Source organism: Vulpes lagopus, chromosome X (assembly GCF_018345385.1).
Source record: "Vulpes lagopus strain Blue_001 chromosome X, ASM1834538v1, whole genome shotgun sequence".
NCBI lineage: Eukaryota > Metazoa > Chordata > Mammalia > Carnivora > Canidae > Vulpes > Vulpes lagopus.
This window is the reverse complement of record NC_054848.1, coordinates 54,070,339-54,089,906: the sequence shown is the minus strand read 5'-3', so window position 1 is coordinate 54,089,906 and position 19,568 is coordinate 54,070,339. Positions and strand designations below refer to the sequence as shown.

General features: G+C 45.7%; 1 protein-coding gene across 1 annotated transcript; it reads right to left on the bottom strand.

Annotated features, from left to right (window-relative positions):
* Positions 1-4,730: 4,730 nt before the first annotated feature.
* Positions 4,731-5,731, bottom strand: OTUD6A (OTU deubiquitinase 6A). The gene has a single exon (XM_041740150.1). It carries the CDS (start codon positions 5,729-5,731, stop codon positions 4,871-4,873), a length of 861 nt encoding a protein of 286 aa, XP_041596084.1. The 3' UTR covers positions 4,731-4,870.
* Positions 5,732-19,568: the final 13,837 nt, after the last annotated feature.

Sequence of the window (19,568 nt, the reverse complement as noted above, 5' to 3'; positions counted from 1 at the left end):
TGGTGACTTATCCAAGTCACAAAGCTAGGAAGTAGGTTAGATGAGCTGGTCTTCAAACCCAGATAAATATACCTTATTTTCGGCTGCTATGGCAAGAGGGGGAGAACATGACAAATCACAAATGAAAAATAGTAAACGAGCTGGGCTCCCTTTTCCAGGTAGTCCTCTTTCCCCCATGTTGTGCAGCCCACCCTAGCAGATTACCCATCCCCATCAGAAGCCCTTGACCCGCCTGTAGGGTGGAACCTGGCCATGCCCCCTCACTTGGTCAGGCTCTCTTCATCAACTTATGCCTTCCTCCCCAACTAAGGCCCCCTCCCCAGCCAAGGCCAGCTCCCTAGATGGGTTCTCGTCCCCTGCTAGGCAGGATTCCCCTATACTCACCTACACCCCCTCCTCAGCCAAGCCACACTGGGGGGGGGCAGTATCCCCTTCTGCAGCAACCCTCCCCAGGCCCTCTGCCCTGACTTGTTATTCCTTCTCATTTTCCCTCTTCAGTTGGATCTGGATTGCTTTCCCAAGGAGCTGCCCCTTCATTAGAGTTTCAGAGCCAGTGCCTCCTTCCCCAGCCAAACGTCCTTCGCCCTCAGCTGTCTCACCTGTCAAGTCCCGTCCCCAGCTGTGTGACCTTTCCCTGCCAAGACCCCTTCACCCTCAGGTGTCCCCATGCTAAGTTCAGTCTCTTTCCCCAGGTAGGAGCTCCTTCCCAGCCGGACTCCTCCCCCCAGCCAGGCTCTCTTCACTGAGGGACCAACATCCTCTTCCCCCAGTCTATGCTCACCTTTCCAGGCAAGCTTCCTTCCCAGTAAGGCCCCCTTCCTCAGCCAAGTCCCTTCTCTAGCTTATTTACCCCTCAGCCAGATGTCCTCCCTTTTCTCTCCTGTGGTCCCCTCCTCAGCTAGGTCTCTTTCCTCAACCACATGCCCTCCCTCAGCCATGACCTCTGCCGTGGCACATGCCCTGGCAGAGGTCTCTTCCCCAGAAGGATCCCCCATCTGCTAGGACCCTTCCATTCGCAGGCAAAATCCCTTCCCTAGGGATACCTGGGTGGCTCAGTGGTTGAGCATCTGCCTTCTGCTCAGGGCGTATTGCAGGGGTCTCAGATGGAGTCCCACATCAGGCTCCCCATAGGGAACCTGCTTCTCCCTCTGCCTATGTCTCTGCCTCTCTCTCTGTGTCTCTCATAAATAAATAGATAAAATCTTAAAGAAAAAAAGAATCCCTTCTCTAGAAGGCTCCTTCACCCACTAGGACCTCCCGGCTAGGTCCATTAACCTGCCATTATCCCGTGCCCAGTTTATGTCATTCTTAGCATTCGAACCTCTCCCACCACCAGGTTCCTTTCATAGCCTGCGTGTTCCTCCCCAGGCAGACCACCCCCTTTCCTCTTGGGCCCTATTCCCCTGCTAGAGGCCCTTCCCAGCCAGGCCACCTTTCCCTGCCAGGGTCTTTTTGCCCCCAGCACCCCCATTCTGGCCAGTCTCCCAACCTCAGCTTGTGCCACCCTATCATACCTGTACTCCCTTTGCAAGACAGGCACATTCCCGCATCCCTTCCCCAACCTATGTCCTCCCCAGCTTCTGCCAGCTTTCCCGGCCAGGTTTCTTTCCCTGGCCAGCTATCCTTCCCCAGGCTCCCCCCCTTGACTTTAACAGCCAAGAACTCCTTTCTCATCCTTTGCCCCCTAATTCAGCTAGGTCTTTTTCCCTAACCACCCCGTTCCCCATTATCTCCTTCCTCTCCAGACCTATTTCCCCACCCTATGCCCCAGTCCAAAGCCAGGTTCTCTTGTCCGTTAGCTTCTGTCCCTCTTCTCTGCCTATTTCCTCTTTATCAAGATACTCCCTGACGGGGTCTCCAGAGAAGCATACTTCCCCTGTCTGATCCCATTCGCCCACCTAAAGCCTCTATCACCAGGCCACCTTTCCCAGCTAGCACTCTAGTGCCTTGGAGCCAGCACCTCCCAGATATCTCCCCAGTCCCAGCCAGGCTCCCTTCTCCTTCCATGACTGTTTCCATATCATATAGCTGTTCTCCAGCCCATGCCCAGATCTATCCAAGCCCCCTCCTACGTCTACGCCTGACTTCCCAGCAAGGAGCCCCTCTGCTGCCTCTACCTCCTTCTGGGGCAGGTTCCTTTTCCCAGCCAACCGCCTTCTCAGGTTGTGTTCCCTCCCCCTGTCCCAGTCTGGACCCACTCTTCCAGCTTTGTCCACCCTTCTAAGCCTGGTGGCTCCTTTACCAGCCAGGTTTCCTCCTCTGTCCAGTTCTCCCCCCATCAGACCCTGTTTCCGAGTCCATGCCTCTCTCCCCAGGAAGGCCCCATCTCCTTTCAGACCCTTTTCCCAGACAAGTGTCCCTCTGGGGAAAGGCAACCTGGTGCAGCCTTTCCCCATTCAACAGCCATGGACCCCTTTATCAGCCAGTGTGCCTTTCAGCCTGACCTTCTGCCCCAAAGAGTAGCCCCCTCACCAGTCTGGACCACTTTCCTTGCCAGGGATCCTCCCACAGCCAGATCCCCTTTCCCAGCTCTGTGCCTGGCCCCCTCCATCAATGCCCCCTTACCCTAGCCAGGCCCCCTTCCCCACCCAGTGCAGCTTCCTCCAGTAGGGCACACTTCCCATTTCTCGAGGCCTTCATCAGCATTTGCCAGAGGTCCCAAGTCAGGCCCCCCTTGCCCACCTCTGTCCTCTGCCCTCCTTGCAGGTCCTTTCCTCTGCCCGGGCTGTCTTTACTGCCTATGTTCATCAGCTAGTCAGTCCCTTTCCTCAGTCTGTGTCCTTTTCCCCTGCCATGTCCAATTCTTCCTTCCACGCTGACCCCTTCCAGGATTTCCATCCTCCTTCCCAGCTAGGCACCCTTCTATAGACTATGCCTCCCTTCTGGGCCTTGTCTCTCTTCCCTAGCCAGTATTCTCACTCCTATAAAAGGCCTTCTACTTACAGTGCACCCCAATCCCTGATTTTCTCAGTGGCCTTTCTTCTCAGCCAGCTGGCCATCTGAAACTTATCTGACACACATATACAGAGTGAGCTATCTGGCAGGATTTCCCTATTTGCCTTTTGGGAACACCCTCCCACCTCCAAGCCCCCACCCCAAAACGGTGGCACTTTTGCCCTCGGGCAGATAGCCCTGGACTCTTCAATTATTGGAAGTGAGAGTTCTTTTTCATGCATAGCAATGAGAACATCCCTAAATAAAATCATTTCATGATGTTTTCCACAGAAACATCAACTCCAGACAGCCTGTAGATAAAATTCCTCCCTACATCCTTTCCTGAGAAACACTACATTCCCGGCTGCCACCAAGACCTCAGGCCAGTTCTCTTCCCCAAAGCCTTATCTGGCTCCCCAACTCCTCTCCCTAACCCTCCAGGATTCCTCTGCTGAAGTAGATCCTGGGATACAAACTAAGTCAGCTACACAAAAATAGAGAACCAGGTATTTTAAAAACTTTTATTTTAAAAACAAGTTGCATAATATTTAAAAAATTTTTTTGAATTTATATATTTTGTTTTAGAACATTTGGTGAGTACAATGGACTTTTAAAATATTTATTTAAGCAACGTCATTGAAATACAGGATCTAAAGATTTAAAAACTTTTAAACTGTTTATTGCAAATCATTTCACTGTTACCAATCCATTGGCAAATTCAAGATATCAACAAAAGTAGATTGGTTACTCTTTTTTTTTTTTTGGTCTTATGCTAGTTATAGATACAATAAAATGGATCAACTATTTTTATGTCCTAAAATCTTTTAAAGCAATTTTCTGTCTCTAAGAATTAAGGAAAATATGCTAAGTTTAGATCTTTCACACTTTATACCACTTTTAGATGAAATAAACTGGATCAACTGCTTGAATAAAGTTGTACCCTTGCCTGTCTCACAGTAAAGAAAACTTACTAGTTCAGTCTCATCCTTACAGTAAACTAGGCTGCCTGTCAGTGTGTCTCTTTTTGCTTCATACCAGTTGGAGACATCATGAAGTGGATCAACTAGTTGAATAAAGTCATAGCCCTTTCTCTCTTGAATAAAGGAAATTACCTTGAGATCTTTCACATCTGTGACTGAACCTTATCTAACCTGTTTTTGTAAATTCAATTTCTCTACTTAGCACCTACATTTAATTTTTAAGTTTAACAAACGCTTTTATGTAGAATTCAGCAAATCCTCGGCAGGTAAAATTAATTGCAAACCACACAAGTTTGAAAAAACAAAACAAAATACCTGAGGAGGTCTTGTCTGTACCTTGAGGCATCTCCAGAATGGCCCAACTGAGGTAAAACGCAACTGCCAAAACAGTCCACGATACATTTTTGTCTCCAAAGAATCAAAAAGCAAAAGGCATTCACAGAGCATTTCGATCACAGAGACTCCAACTTTATCTAAGTAATCCAATGCATTCATGGGGGGCAATCTGGAGACTCCGAGGTAAACTAGTTTTTCCCAAGTTAAGAAGGCATCAAACCAACTTGCCGTTTTTATCTCAAAGGGATGTGCAACAGGACCAATACTCGTCAACGAGGGAGGCAAAGACCTTTAGGGGCCAGAAGTGCTTAAAATCTGGCCAACCTACTCCCCTCAAGTGGTACAATACAGGTATCTCCCTGGTCCTGAGCCTCGCGGCCCCCACCCCTGCCAGCTCCCAAAGCAGAAGAGGATAGAACCGCCAGGCAAGACAGCGTGGGGGATGGGGCGGGGAGGAGATTTGCGGGGGGGGGGGCGACTTTCGAGTAAAACGAAGAAAGAAAAAAATCCGAGAAAACCGAAGGAAAAAAAACGGAGCCTACTGAGGAGATGCGGCGGTGGCGGCGGCAGCAACGGCTCCAGCTGCAGCGGCCATGGCGGCGGCGGTGATGGCGACCCGCCTAGAAGAGCCGCGGGGCCGCGCCCCCCACCGCTCCGGCCTCAAGCGGCTTCACCGAGTTGTAGTGCTCCCCGAGGTTGCAGGCGTAGCGCAGGTAGACCAGGGTGAGAGGCTTCTTGGTATACTCCTCCCCGATGAGGACGGCAGGCGAATCGGCCTGGATCACCTCGATGGGGGTCTGCAGGACGTGCGACAGGGCCCTCAGCTCGAGCTGTCCTCCCCACGACGGGCTGCGCACGATGTCGTCGCAGTAGCTCAAGAAGTCTTCACGGCTGTAGGCGTCTCCGGTGTCGGGGTCGCTGAAGAAGGGCAGGAAGTCGTCGACGTGCTTGCGCATGTAATCGGCTGTGCGGCTCCGCAGGCTCTCCACAGTCACGGAGAACACCAGCTGGTCTTGGATGGCGCGATACATGCAGTGGCCGTCGGCCGGAATATCCTTCAGCTCCAGATTCTTGGACCCTAGGATGGCGGCAAGCTTCTCCTCCTCCTCGCGGCGGAAGCTGGCCAGGTGCTCCATCTCGGCCTCGGCAATCCTGTCCTGGTGCGCCCTTCTTTCGCGCCTTCTCCGTGCCCTTGACAGGCGGGGAGGCTGGTTCTCCAGATCCATCTTGGCGAGATCTTCAGTAACAGAGTCGACGTTGCTGTTATTAGGGAAGCTCTCTTGGAACTTCTCCAGCTCCTGTTGGTGTTTCTGCTCCATCTCGGCCTCGAGGCGAGCCACGTCTAGGAGCAACTGCTTTCTTCTCTTCTTGTCGCTCTTGGGGACCGAGTTCTTCATGCCCTGGATGCGGGCCTGCAGCTCGTTCTTCTCGCGGTGGTGGCGTCGTATCACCCGCTGTTGCTCACTCTGAGAGTCTTCCATGATGTTTAACGGCAGGTGAGACTCGAAGTTTGGCGTCCGCTGAAGTACCGGCTACAGTTCAGACTAACAGCTGGAACCCTGAACGTGCTACCGGTCCTCAGCCCGGCCCTCCCTGCGGCACGCGGCTCCTGCGTCACGCGCCAGTCACCCTCACCCTATCCACCGTCTTCTTTGCCATTGGCCACTGTCTCTCCACGGCTACATCCCCTCGAAAGCGCTGGCGCTAGGATTGGCTGTTAGGAGACACTAAATACGCCCCCATTAGACCCCTGTAGCAACAGTTACTTCCAGTTTGGTTTTTGTAATTTGAATCCCGCGTGATAAATCTGGCCTTTGAATATTAATGTGTAGCAATCGGTCTTGTAAAATGGTTCATGGACTCACTGCCTACTTCATTTCCGAACCTGAACACACTTTAGACTCTGGCCATGCTTGGGAATCACCTGACCAATACTACTTGCCACCAACTACTAAATATGCTCTGATGATGGACTTCCTGTTACTCCTACTGTTCAGGAAGCAACTCGCCTTTCTCGATTTTTCACGTCCCTTGACTGATGAACCTTTACGTTTCCTAGTGTTCCTGGGAACATGGAGTCCTTTCAGGTGAGGTCTTATACTAATTCACACCATCCCATCTCAGTGTAAGAAGGCTACAGCCACTCTTATTAGACTCATTTCACTACAACTAAGCAGAATCTATGGCTTATGTTAACAGAATGCAACTACCCTAAACTCCCCTTCTCTTGAGTTCCCAGCTTCCAAAATGGGCTCCGTCAGATGCCCGTGAAACAACAGGGGCCGTTCATCGAGCCAATTCATTCTGTTTATTCTGAATATCTAAAAGTTCTAAAACATAAAATAAAATCTAAAATAAATACAAGCCCCAAGCTCTTCCAAATATGCTCCCATCCTGCCCCACTCTGCTCATCTGTATCTCATATTCCCAAACAGGATGGCCTTTGAGGACATCCCCCCCCCCCCCGCCACCCCGCACACACATCTTATTACAAATGAGGAAAGTGGACATTTGTCCAAGTAGTTGCATATCTTAAATTTAATTCCTTTTTTATTGCTAAGCAGTAGTCCATGATACGGATACATTGTAGTTTGTTTAGCCATTCACCTGTTGAAGACCTCTAGGTTGTGTTGGATTTGGGGTTATTGTCAATAAACTTACTATAAATATTCATGTTCAGGTTTTTGTACAAACAGAAGTTCCTCATTTCTCTGGGGAAAATGCCCAAGTGTGCAATTGCTGGGTCATATTATAAGTGTAGTTTAGTTTTTTAAGAAATGATTTTCCTGAGTGACTGTACAGTTCTACTAGCAATGTGTGAGGAACCCAGTTTTTCTACATCCTCCCCAGCATTTGGTGTTGTCATTATTTTTTGTTTTAGCCATTCTGACGCATGTGTAGTGACATCTCACTGTGGTTTTAACTTGCATTTCCCTAATGGCTAATCATGTTCATTTTTGCATGTGCTCGCTTGCCATCTGTGCATCTGTCCTCTTGGGTGAAATGTTTCTGTTACTTGCCCATTTTATATTTGGACTGTTTTTCACAGTTGAGTTTTGAGAGTTCTTTATATATTATAGATACTAGTTCTTTGTTGGATAAGTGGTTTGCAAATATTTTCTCTCACATTGTGACTTGTCTTTTCCATCTTTTACCTGGTGTTTCTCAGAGCAAAAGTTTAAAATTTTGATGGAGTATGATTCATCTACTCCTATGGGTCATGTTCTTGGAGTCAAGAACTCTGTGTCTGACTATAGATCCCAAAGATTTTGTCTTGTCTTTTACTCAAAGATTTATAGCTTTAAGTATAAATTTAAATCTGTGATCTAGTTTACGTAAAGTTGGAGGCTTAGGTCTCAGTTTATTCTTTTGCCTGTGGCTGTTCAATTGCTCCAAAATCATTTGTTGGAAAGGCTATGCTCCCTCCATTGATTGGTTTTGCACCTTTGTAAAAAACCACAAGTTTTGATATATTGTATTTCCATTCTCATTCTGTTCAATTTATTTTTTGGATTCCCTTGAGACTCTTTGGCCCATGGGTTATTTAGGAGTGAATGATTAGTTTCCAAGTGTTTGCAGATTTTCCTGTTATCTTTCTGGGTTTTTAAAAAAATATTTTATTTATTTATTCATGAGACACACACACACACACACACACACACACACATCCTCTGTGTACACACAGAGGCAGAGACACAGGCGGAGGGAGAAGCAGGCTCCGTGCAGGGAGCCTGATGTGGTACTCGATTCCGGGTCTCCAGATCACGCCCTGGGCCAAAGGCAGGCGCCAAATTGCTTACCCACCCAGGGATCCCTCTTTCTTGTTTTGGTTTCTATTTTGATTCCTTTGTGGTTGGAGAACATATGCATTTAAACACAATTGGTTTAAGTTTGTTGGGATTTGGGGATGCCTGGCTGGCTCAGTGTGTAGACAATGTGACTCTTGATCTTGGGATCAGGAGTTTAAGCCCCATATTGGGCATAGTGCTTACTCAAAAAAAAAATTTGTTGGGGTTTGTTCCTGGCCCAGAATATGCTCTATCTTGACATATGTTCCATGGGCATCAGAAAAGAATGTGTGTTCTGCTATGGTTGGATGACATGTTCTATAAATGTTTTTCAGATCACATTGGTTGAGAGTGTTGATTTCTATATCCTGCCTGATTTTCTAATTCTATGGTCGTTGAGGGAGGAATTTAGGAAGTCTCCAACTGTAATTGTGGCTTTTTCTATTTCTCCTTTCAGCTCTATCAGGTTTTGCTTCACATATTTTGCACCTCTATTGCAAATTCTACATACTTAGGATTGCTTTGCCTTTTTGGTGGATTCACTCCTTTAATCATCATGTAATGCTCTTCTCTTTCTTTGGTAATTTTCTTTGCTCTAATGTCTACTTTATTTGGTATTAATATAACCACTACTTTTTCTTTATTACTGTTTGCATGATATATATTTTTCTATCCTTTTATTCTCAACCTCCCAATATTATTGTACTTGAAGTGAGTTTTTTATAGATAGCACATAGCTGGGTCATGGTTTTTCATCTGCTCTGCCAATCTCTGTCTCTCAATTGGTATATGTAGATCATTTACATTTAAGGTAGTTTAAAAGAAAAGATTTATTTGGGGATCCCTGGGTGGCTCAGCGGTGTGGCGCCTGCCTTCAGCCCAGGGCGTGATCCTGGGGTCCTGGGATTGAGTCCCACATCAGGCTCCCTGCATGGAGCCTGCTTCTCCCTCTGCCTGTGTCTCTGCCTCTCTCTATCTCTCTGTGTGACTATCATAAATAAATAAAAATTAAAAAATAAAAAATAAAAAATAATAAAAAATTCCTTTGTGCTCCACTTAGTCCTCCCTCTTTCCCCTCTAACCCTTGGCAAGCACTGATCCTTTTACTGTCTCTATAGTTTTGCCTTTTCCGGAATGTCATACAATTGGAATCATCCAGTATGTAGTCTTTTCAGACTAGCTTCTTTGACTTATACATTTATAGTTCCTCCATGGCTTGATAGATAATTTCTTTTTAGTCTGGATGTACCATAGCTTATCCTCATAGATATTGAGGATATCTTGGTTGCTTCCAAGTTTTGGCAATTAAGAATAAAACTGTATACAGTATATATAGCTATATACATGCTATAACCTTTCATGTGTGGGTTTTAGTGTGTGGACCTAAGTTTTCAATTTGTTTGGGTAAATACCAAGGAGTGTGATTGCTGGATCATATGGTAAGAGTATGTTTAGTTTTATAAGAAACTGCCAACTGTTTTCCAAAGTGGCTGTACTATTTTTCATTCCCATCAGCAGTGAATGAGAGTTTTTTGGCTCAATATCCATACCAGTGTTTGGGTATTGTCAGTGTTTTGGATTTCGGCATTTCTAGTAGGTATATAGTACTATCTCATTATTTTCATTTACAATTCCCTAATGACATATGATGTTGAGTACCATTTCATATGTTTACTTGCTATCTTTATATTTTCTTTGGAGAGATGTCTGTTCAGAGCTTTCATCCATTTAAAAAACTGGGTTATTTTCTTATTGTTGAATTTTAAGATTCTTTTAGTATTTTAGGTAACAGTTCCTTTTTTTAAGATTTTATTTATTTATTCATGAGAGACACACACAGAGAGAGACAGAGACACAGGCAGAGGGAGAAGCAGGCTCCATGCAGGGAGCCCGACATGGGACTCGATCCTAGGTCTCTAGGATCAGGCCCTGGGCCAAAGGTGGCGCTAAACTGCTGAGCCACTGCGCTGCCCAAGGTAACAGTTCTTGATCAGGTATGTATTTTGCAAATCTTTCTTGACCAGCTTGGCTTATCTTCTCATTCTCTTGATTCCTTTTTTACCCCAGTCTATTTTTTCTCTGTTGTTCAGATTGGGTCATTTTTATTCTTCTGTCTTTGAGGTCACTTACTTTCTGTGTTCCTTTCATTCTGCTGTAGAACCTGTCTTTTGAGCTTTTTAGTTTGGTTATTGTACTTTAGTTCTTAAATTTCCATGGCGTTCTTTATATCTCTTACTTCTTTTTTTAAAGATTTTATTTATTTATTTGACAGAGAGCACTAGCAGCAGGAGAAGCAGGCAGAGAGAAAGGGAGAAGCAAGATGCCCTGCTGAGCAGGGAGCCCCACATAGGGCTCAATCCCAGGACCCTGAGATTAGGACCTGAGCCAAACACAGACTCAACCAACTAAGCCACTCAGGTGCCCCAAATCTTCTATTTTTATATTTCTTTTTGTTTTTCTCTAGTTTTCTCTTTCTCTTTGTCTGCCGAGACTCTATGCTTTCATTTGTTTTGAGCATTTTTTTGCTTGTTGAAGCATCTTTGGATGGTCCTTGCCTGGGTGGCTCAGCGGTTGAGCCTCTGCCTTCAGTCCAAGGTGTGATCCTGGAGTCCCGGGATCGAGTCCCACATCAGGCTACCTGCATGGGGCCTGCTTCTCTCTCTGCTTATGTCTCTGCATCTCTCTCTCTGTGTCTTTCATGAATAAATAAATTTTAAAAAAGATGGTCCCTTTATAAATCTTTGTGAAATAATTCTACTAGCTTTGTCATTTCAGTTTGGGCATCTATTATCTTTTTTTTTCACTTGGTTTGATGTCTTCCTGGTTTCTAACTAATATTTGATTGAAACCTGGGCATTTGGGGTATCATGCCATGAGACCCTGAAACTCATTTAAACCATCTGTTTTAGCTGGTGTCCTCTGACACTGCTGCCATTAGGAAAAAGGGGTGTTGTATCATTACTGCCAGATGGATGTAGAAGTCCAGGTACCCCACTTGGCCTCCATTGATCCAAAAGGGAACTCTTTATTACAGCTAGGCAGGGCTGAGAGTTTCTGCTCCACACTAGGCCTCCACTGATAGTGTTTTGACTGGGATGGTTTGGAGTGCTGAATTACTGCTTCCTTTGTCACTACCTCATCTGACGCCTTTACCATTGGGCAGTGGTGAAAGTCCTAACTCTCCACTAGGTCTTGTCTGACATCCGTGTCAGAGAAGTGAGGGGGTACCTCATTCCTGTGAAGTAGGGGTGGAATTCTAGACTCCCCACATTGTTTCTACTAATATGGCATGTGGGTGGGGCTTGTTACCTGCCAGTGGCAATGAAAGTCCCTGCTGTGTATTTGGCCTTCTCTGATACCATGCCAGCAGAGAGGGGGTTGGGGTTACTGGGTCATGTCATTACAGTCTCATGAGGGTGGAAGTCTAAGCTCTCCACTTAGTCTTTGCTAGTGTGGGTGGGGATAGGGCCACAGGTTGTTCTCTGGTTTTGGTTGGAGTAGGGTGGTTATTGTCTAAACACTATATATTGCTAGGTTGATCTTTTCCTAGTCCTTTGACTAGAGAGAACAGACTTTGGGGCTTGTTTTTTTTTTGTCTGTGCACACCTGGGTTGTTGGCTTCTTCAGCTCCAAGTCTGGGATATATGAGGCAGAGAAAATTCATGTCATTCCTCCCATGCTGAGAACCTAAGCGATCTGCCTTCTTCTCCACCTTTCATAGTCTCCTTATGTTTGTTTTGTACATAATGTCCAGGGTTTTTAGTTGTAACAAGAGGAATAGGCAAAATACATCTATTCTATCCTCCCCCTTTTTATTTTAAATGGACAGAAATACTTCACACTCTCTTTTACTGTCATTTTCATGTTTCAAAGAAATTAAATACTGTGACTTAAAATGCATCAAAGCAATGATAATTGTAGAAAACCATTATGCTGATCCTGAAAGAGACATCTTTTGGACTTTGATAGCATGATAGCAATGGTCATGTAGAGTGTGCTTATTTGCTGCAATCAAGATTGCTTTTTCAGATTCTGCAGAAGGGATGGCAGGTCCCTTTGAGTGTCAGTCCCCATTGCATGGGTTTGTTTTTGTGGCCTGAAGTGAAGGAAAGCCAGCTTTGCAAATGTTGCACTTTTGTATCTAATTTGCATTAAGGAAACCATAGCTATTATAATATCAAATGTGCCTTTTCCAGTTCTGCATTCTACCTCTGCCCCATAACACCCTCTCCCATCTTCCCCCAACACACATTCTCTTATCTGGAGATTATGATCCAACTCCCAGGGCATATGCCACACATCTCCAACAATGGATGGATTGCCTGCTTATCAGGCAGCTCTCTATGAATATCATTTCTCACAGTTGAGCTTTTGATAAGAATTAGATGGCAGGGAGTTCAAGGTTACCTTTTCCAATAATAAGCTCTGGGAATGGTTATAGGCCATCTTGTTGATGAACAGCATATGCTTTGCCAGTAAGTAAGGTGGGAGGGGCCAGAGAACTATTATCTATCTCACAGGGGCTGTGATGATCAAATGTATGTCAAGGACCCAGCTCAGTGCCTGGCACCAAGGAAGATAGTAATAAACAGCAGTTTCTTCCCTCTACCGTACCTTAGTCCATAGCCCCCAGCTTCTTCTCCCCACTTCACTCTCTTACACCCCCCCTTTCCGCTTCACCACCCCCATTTCTCCTCCCCTCTAGAGGCCACCAGAGATGCCAGTTTCCATGGTAATCGCTTCCTTATTAGTTTGGAGTTTAATGGTCCCTGAGTGTCTGTCTGGACTGGGTTCCCAGCTCACATCAGAGGGAGCATTCCAGTGAGCTTAAGAGCTGTTGAGAAACTGTCACACACAAGCCATTATATTTGTTATTACAATATTTCAGTGTAAAGAGAGAGAACATGGAGAAATTATTTCATCTTGTCCAGGGCTCACAAGTCCTGAACATCTGGAGAATTACTCTTTCCCCAACACTTGCTGATGAGGGATTACCTCACTGGGTTATAGGTGTTGGAATGTGTAAGGGGTTATGCGAGATTGGACAATAGGGAAGCTGTCACCGAGGGTTTTTTAACTCATCACTGAGGATTTACACTTTCCCCCTCCTCCCACCTAGCCCTTAAGGATCGAAGGTCACATGAGTTTCCTGCTCTGTTCCTGCTTGGTTTCTGTACTGACCCCCTTGTTCCTGACCCTGTTCTTACCCTTCACTTGTTTTGAATGAATGGATTAATTCATTCAGTCACCATTTGTCTGTCCTACTACATGCCAGGTATTGTTCACTGTGGATATAGCAGTGAACGAAATAGACAAAGGTCCCTAACCTCAAGGAGCTTATGGTCAAGTAGGGAAAGACAGACAAAATCAACAACAACAAGTAACTATAGAATGACATGCAAAATTGAAGCTGAGCTTTTGGATAGAGGTTCCCAATCTCACTCTTGACTAGGCTGTTTCTCCCTTTGTTCCTCCTCATCAATGGTCTCTATACTCAGAGTAGCTTCTCCTGTCTCCCTTCCACATCTGCTAAGGGATTGCATGAATACATACGGTAGAGTTTGAAACTCATTACTGTCACCAGTGGCATAAGGTAAGAGGTAGGGTGAGTCATCTGGGAAATGGCCATGTGGGGCCACAAATATTGGGGCTGTTTGGAAATAGGAAAGATTGCCATGGCTCCCCAGGGCAGAGGAGGGTGGCTATCTCCAATGCTCTGAGGCATTAAAGATTGGCTCTGGCACCTTCAAGCTGCCTGAGTCTTGGCCTCTCCTGTCCTCCATCACTAACCTTATATTCTGGTTTCTTGGTCAGGCCTCTTATCCCCTGATCATTCCTAGTTTGCCAGATGACAGAAAGGGAAAGTTGGCACTTGAGCTAGAATGGCTAAAAGACTTGCCCAGCAAGCAGAAGAGATAGGTGAAATGGGGGTGAGTGTGAGGCATATAGGAAAAATCCCCTAGCTACATAAAATTAAGTCAAGAAATGACAAATGTTGGTGAGGATGTGGAGAAAGGAGAACCCTCTTATGTCGTTGGTGGGAATGCAAGCTGGCACAGCCACTCTGGAAAACAGTATGGAGGTTCCTCAAAAAGTTAAAAATAGTTAAAAACCCTACAACCTTGCAATTGCACTACTGGGTATTTACCACAAAGATACAAATGTAGTGATCCAAATGAGCACCTGTACCCTAATGTTTATAGTGGCAAGATTCACAATAGTCAGACTAAGGAAAGAGCCCAGATGTCCATCAACAGATGAATGGATAAAGAAGAAGTAGTATTTATATACAATGGAATAATACTCAGCCACCAAAAAATGAAATCTTATCATTTGCAATGATGTGGATGGAACTGGAGCATATTATGCTAAGCGAAATAAGTCAATCAGAGAAAGACAATTATCATATGATTTCACTCACATGTGGAATTTAAGAAACAAAACAGAGGAGCATAAGGAGGCAAAAATAAAACAACAAAAGCAGAGAGGGAGACAAACTGAAAGAGACTCTTAACTATAGGAAACAAACTGAGGGTTGCTGGAGGGAAGGGGAGTGGGGGAATGGGGTAATTGGGTGAGGGGCATTAAGGACATGTGATGGAATGAGCACTGGGTGTTATATACAACTGATGAATTACTTATCTCTACCTCTGAAATTGATAATACACTATATGTTAATTAATTGAATGCAGATAAAATAAAATTGAAAAATCCCCTAGCATAGTGGCAATACCTTTGAGAGAATTTGACTAACCATTAAGTGCAAGGGATGGGAGCTAACCTGATTTCTGGGGCAGATGAGAAATCTATGGTGACACACAGACCTCCTGGACCACTGAGTGGGTTCTCTTCTCTGGATGTGGTAGACAAGGTTTGGTTGTGGCTGTCACAGTACGCCAACTGCCGACCATGCAATCCTGGGTTAGGAGGCTGCCAAAATTAGTAAAGAAACATAAGGGACTCAATTAAATTTGACTTTCAGATAAACAACAAATAATGTTTTAGTAGAGGTATGTCCCATGCAATATTTGGGACATATCTCTACTTAAACATCATTCTTTGCCACCATGAAATTCAAATTTAAGGAGCATCCTATATTTTATCTGGTAACCTACCTGGGTGAAGTGAAAACTGCTATGTTAAGGGAAGGACTGACTTTATTTTTTGTCTGCTTCCAGAGGCCTAGAATAGGACCAGTGGGGAGTTGGACCTGGTTCTGAGAGCAGGAAGAAGGATTTCTTTGGCAGGGGGCTCAATGAAGGCCGTAGGGAGCCCTCCTTGGGTGGCTTGGAATTTGGAACTCAGAGAGCCCCCACCTCTGACAGTCTCTGAGCCTCAGAATTTCCAGAGATTTTTTAAAGGATAAGGTGGGGACATGATGGAGGGTGTAGGACTGAGGACTGGAAGCTCCCAAATAGTCTAGACTATTTCTCTCTTTGGTTGTTAGGATGGTGGGATGCATGCAGATACATCAACTGGGCACATGGCCTTCTGTGTGCATATGGAGAGTGAGAGCTTCTAGAATATTCCAAATGCTCAAACTGTTATTGAATCTGCTCTTGAATTTCTGACATCTTTTCTCCGAAGTAACACTGCTTGGAGAAAAGTGCATCCCAGGGCAAGCCCAGCTGAACTCTGGGCTTTCCTCAGTGCCCTGCCCTCCCCTCTCCACTCCTCTCAACCATAGTGACAGCAGCAACCGACATGTAGACACCATTTCACAGTTCACAAAGTGATTGGCCATCAGTCACTTGTCTGTATTCTCACAAGTCCAAGGGGGAGTACTCATCTCTTATTTACGTTTGAGGATACTGAACCCCAAAGATTTGCCTGGTGCCTTCCACACAGGTCGAGCTTCCACCCACTTGGGCATTTTTATAACAAATGTTGGTATATGCTTATGGTGTGGCTTGTGTCAGGAACCAGGCATATGAGAACAGTAAGACTCAGTCCCATTGGGTTTCTGCAAAACCTGAGAGCTCCCAGACCAGGTTGGGAGGGTAAAGAGTCAGGATTGATGGACAGATGCACAGGGATAACAAAATGAATCCCAGGGCCAGGCTTGCTGTGAATGACGACCTCCTCAGGGGTGGCTCAGTGGAGGCCATAATGTGCTTCATCCACCCTGCAAGAAGTGCTCCTCCTCCCATATTCCCCGTCCTCACGATCCACCCAGGGATGGAGTCAGAACCTTGGTCCTCACCTGTGACTCCTTTTCCCCTGCACCTCCATGCCAAAGGCCCAGCTGGACTATTTCCTGTCAGGCCTTCTCCATCCCTTGCCTCTCACCTCTGTTCAACATTCATGGGACTTTGTTCCCCAATAGGGGATAGTCTTAGAAAGTTTCCCCAATAGGAACCTAAATAAACAGTGGGATGCTTCTATCCCAAACAATAAAGTCAGTTTAATTAAGAGAGAGATTTAGGCCAGCAGGCCTTTCTGGGCTGGGGAAGGTCCCTGTGAACCAATCAGCTTACTCTTCAGGGATGTAGAGCTGGTACTACAAGTCTGCATTGGAAAGGACAGATGGGTAAGCCTGTGAATCAGTCACGGGAGCATCTGGGACCCTGGGCCCTGACAGTCGCCCCATGCCCTACACTCATTCTCATGGAGCATTTGGCACAAGTTGCCATCCCTGCTTGGAAGCTGATCTTGCCTCCTCAGTGCCCACAGGATTAAGACCAAACTCCTGTCTCTGCATCCAGACTCTTTTGAAGATTGGTTCTGCTGCCCTTTGTAGCCTCGATTCCTACTAGCCCCTTCATGGAATCACCATTCCAGCCAAGGAGGTGAGCTGTACCTAATATCCTCGACATATTTTCCTGAAAGACTGGATGGGACAAGACTGAATGCAAGGAAGGTGCCCAGGCCAAGGTGGGGCCTGTGGTGGGTGTTCACCAATGGGACTCCCCCGTAGAGGCATCTGAGCTTCAGAGAAGACAGTGCCTGCATGGAGCCTCTACTTCAGAAGAGACATCCAGAATCCAGCCACTTCTCATCCTCATGAATACCACCAACCTGGCCTGAGCTACCATCTTCTGTCGCATGGATTACTGCCCTAGCCCTTCAAAAGTCTCCTCCTTCTTCACTGGCCTTTTAAAACCATAATATATATATAAAACTGTTTCTTTTTCTGAATCTGTCACTCAAAACCTCACAATGGCCCCCCATTTAAGTCAAAGTAAAAGGCCAAGTCTGCCTACCACCTGGCCCTACCAAACTCTGGCTTCTCCTTCCTCCTCTTCGCTCTTCACCCAGCTGAAGTCTTCTGCTCCTCAAACCTGTCGGACAAACCTGTCGGGTCTGTGCAATGGCTGTGCCCTCTGCCTGGAACATTCTCAGTTTAGACATCCACATGGCTCACTTCCTCATCTCTTTTGAGCCTTTGCCCAAATGCCACTTTTTTGATGTGGCCTTCCCTTTTAAAATTGTAAAGCCTGCTCTCCCTACCTAATTCTTCCCCCACCCTGACCAGCACTCTGGATCTTTCTTACTCTGTTCAAACTCTTTTCTTTTCTCATAGCACCTACCCCCTTATAACACATGATATAATTAATTAATTTCAATCATCTGTTTTTGCCTACCAGAATGTAAACTTCACAAAAGCATGAATTTTTAAAATATGTTTTGCTCACTGATCTAACCTAGCTGCCTAGAACAGTCCCTGGCAAAAAAAAAAAAAAGAAAAAAAAAAAACTATGCCTCCAGTAATTATATGTGGCATTACGAAACCCTTCCAATCTTTCACAATTTCATCCACTTGGCCCACAGCACACACCTGGCTGGACCTGGATGCTTTCACAGTCACACATCCCTAGAGCACACAGACACATGCTTGGAGATGCAGCCTACCGGTGTGGATATATAATTGTAAGTTGACAACTAGATATTTTTCCCTTTGTATATCTTTTTTTTAAATTTTTATTTATTTATGATAGTCACACAGAGAGAGAGAGAGAGAGGCAGAGACATAGGCAGAGGGAGAATCAGGCTCCATGCACCGGGAGCCCGACGTGGGATTTGACCCTGGGTCTCCAGGATCGTGCCCTGGGCCAAAGGCAAGCGCCAAACCGCTACACCACCCAGGTATCCCTCCCTTTGTATATCTATACACACATGCAAAAGTCACATGTATCCAGGCATGGACAGATCATACTTTTTAAATAAAATTAAGTTTTTATTTTGACTTTGAGGCACCTTTTTGGGTAAAATTCTATTATAAAATATTTCAAACCTACAGAATAGTTGAAAGAATTGCACAGTGAGCACCCAACACCTAGATTTTACAAATTATATTTTGCTACATTTGATTTATCGTACATCTATCTATGAATGTATTTCTCTGTCCATCCATCAATTACATCTTAAAGGCATCTCAGAGTAAATTGTAGCTATCAGTATTCTTTTCCCTTAAATACTTCAGCATTAACGAGAATTCAATATTTATTTGCTTTTTAAAAATTTTTTAATTTTTTATTTATTTATTTTTTATTTATTCATGAGAGACAGAGAGAGAGAGAGAGAGAGAGAGAGAGAGAGAGAGAGGCAGAGACACAGGCAGAGGGAAGAGCAGGCTCCATGCAGGGAGGCCGACGTGGGACTTGATCCCGGGACTCCAGGACCAAGCCCTGGACCAAAGGCAGGCGCTCAACCGCTGAGCCACCCAGGCATCCCTCTTTGCTTTTTAGGTAGAATGTAGAGAAATGCGCGTGTTCAGTGTACATTTGCTGAGCTATGACAAATGAGTTTTTGACCTGCGTAACTCAAAGCTCTATCAAGATAGAGAACATCATTTCCATCCCCCAAATTTTCACCACACCCCTTCCTAGCAGAGGCAACCACTGCTCTCTGATTTTTTCACTATAGATTAGCTTTTGCCTGTTCTGGAATTTCATGTACACAGAATAATTTGATCTATACTTAGATTTATTTATTCATTCAACAACAAAAAATTATGTTCATAAACCTACATCTGATGTCTGTTCACGGGGAGTAGTAAGTTCTCCGGGACTGAGCAAGTGACGAAAGGTATTTCTACACACAACCTATGACCTCCTCTATCCTCCCCCTGCAAGTGCATTGTCCCTTAGAGACCATACACACAGAAACAGACGTGGTGGCCACCCGGTGGTGGTAGGGTGCACACCTTGCTGCCTGCCTGTCCCCTCTTCCACCCTGGCTCTGGAGGCCTCACATCAGCCCCAAGCCCCCCCTCCCCCACTCACTTCCCACACCAGAGCTTCATCCGTGTTTCTCTACGCAGGTGTGCCAAGGGGTGTCACAATCTCAGCCTAGGCTGTGCCTAAGTGGGTAAAAGTGCAAGTGGGTAGACAGCTGGAAGTAGCTGGGCAAGCAGAGGCAACATGTGTCCCTGCTGTCATGTGCAGGGGTTGGGGTGGGGTGGGGGTGGAGTCTAGCTGGAGGCTGGAGAAGAAAGCATGAAGAGAGGAACCCTCGAAGGCTCCTAAGCAATAGGAGCTGGGAAGCCAAGGAACAGCACTTACCTGGAGCCCCTGAGACCCTAAGCATG

Bases quoted from the DNA above. Each gene is read 5' to 3' on its own strand.
- OTUD6A (XM_041740150.1), bottom strand. From the start codon at position 5,731: ATGGAAGACTCTCAGAGTGAGCAACAGCGGGTGATACGACGCCACCAC.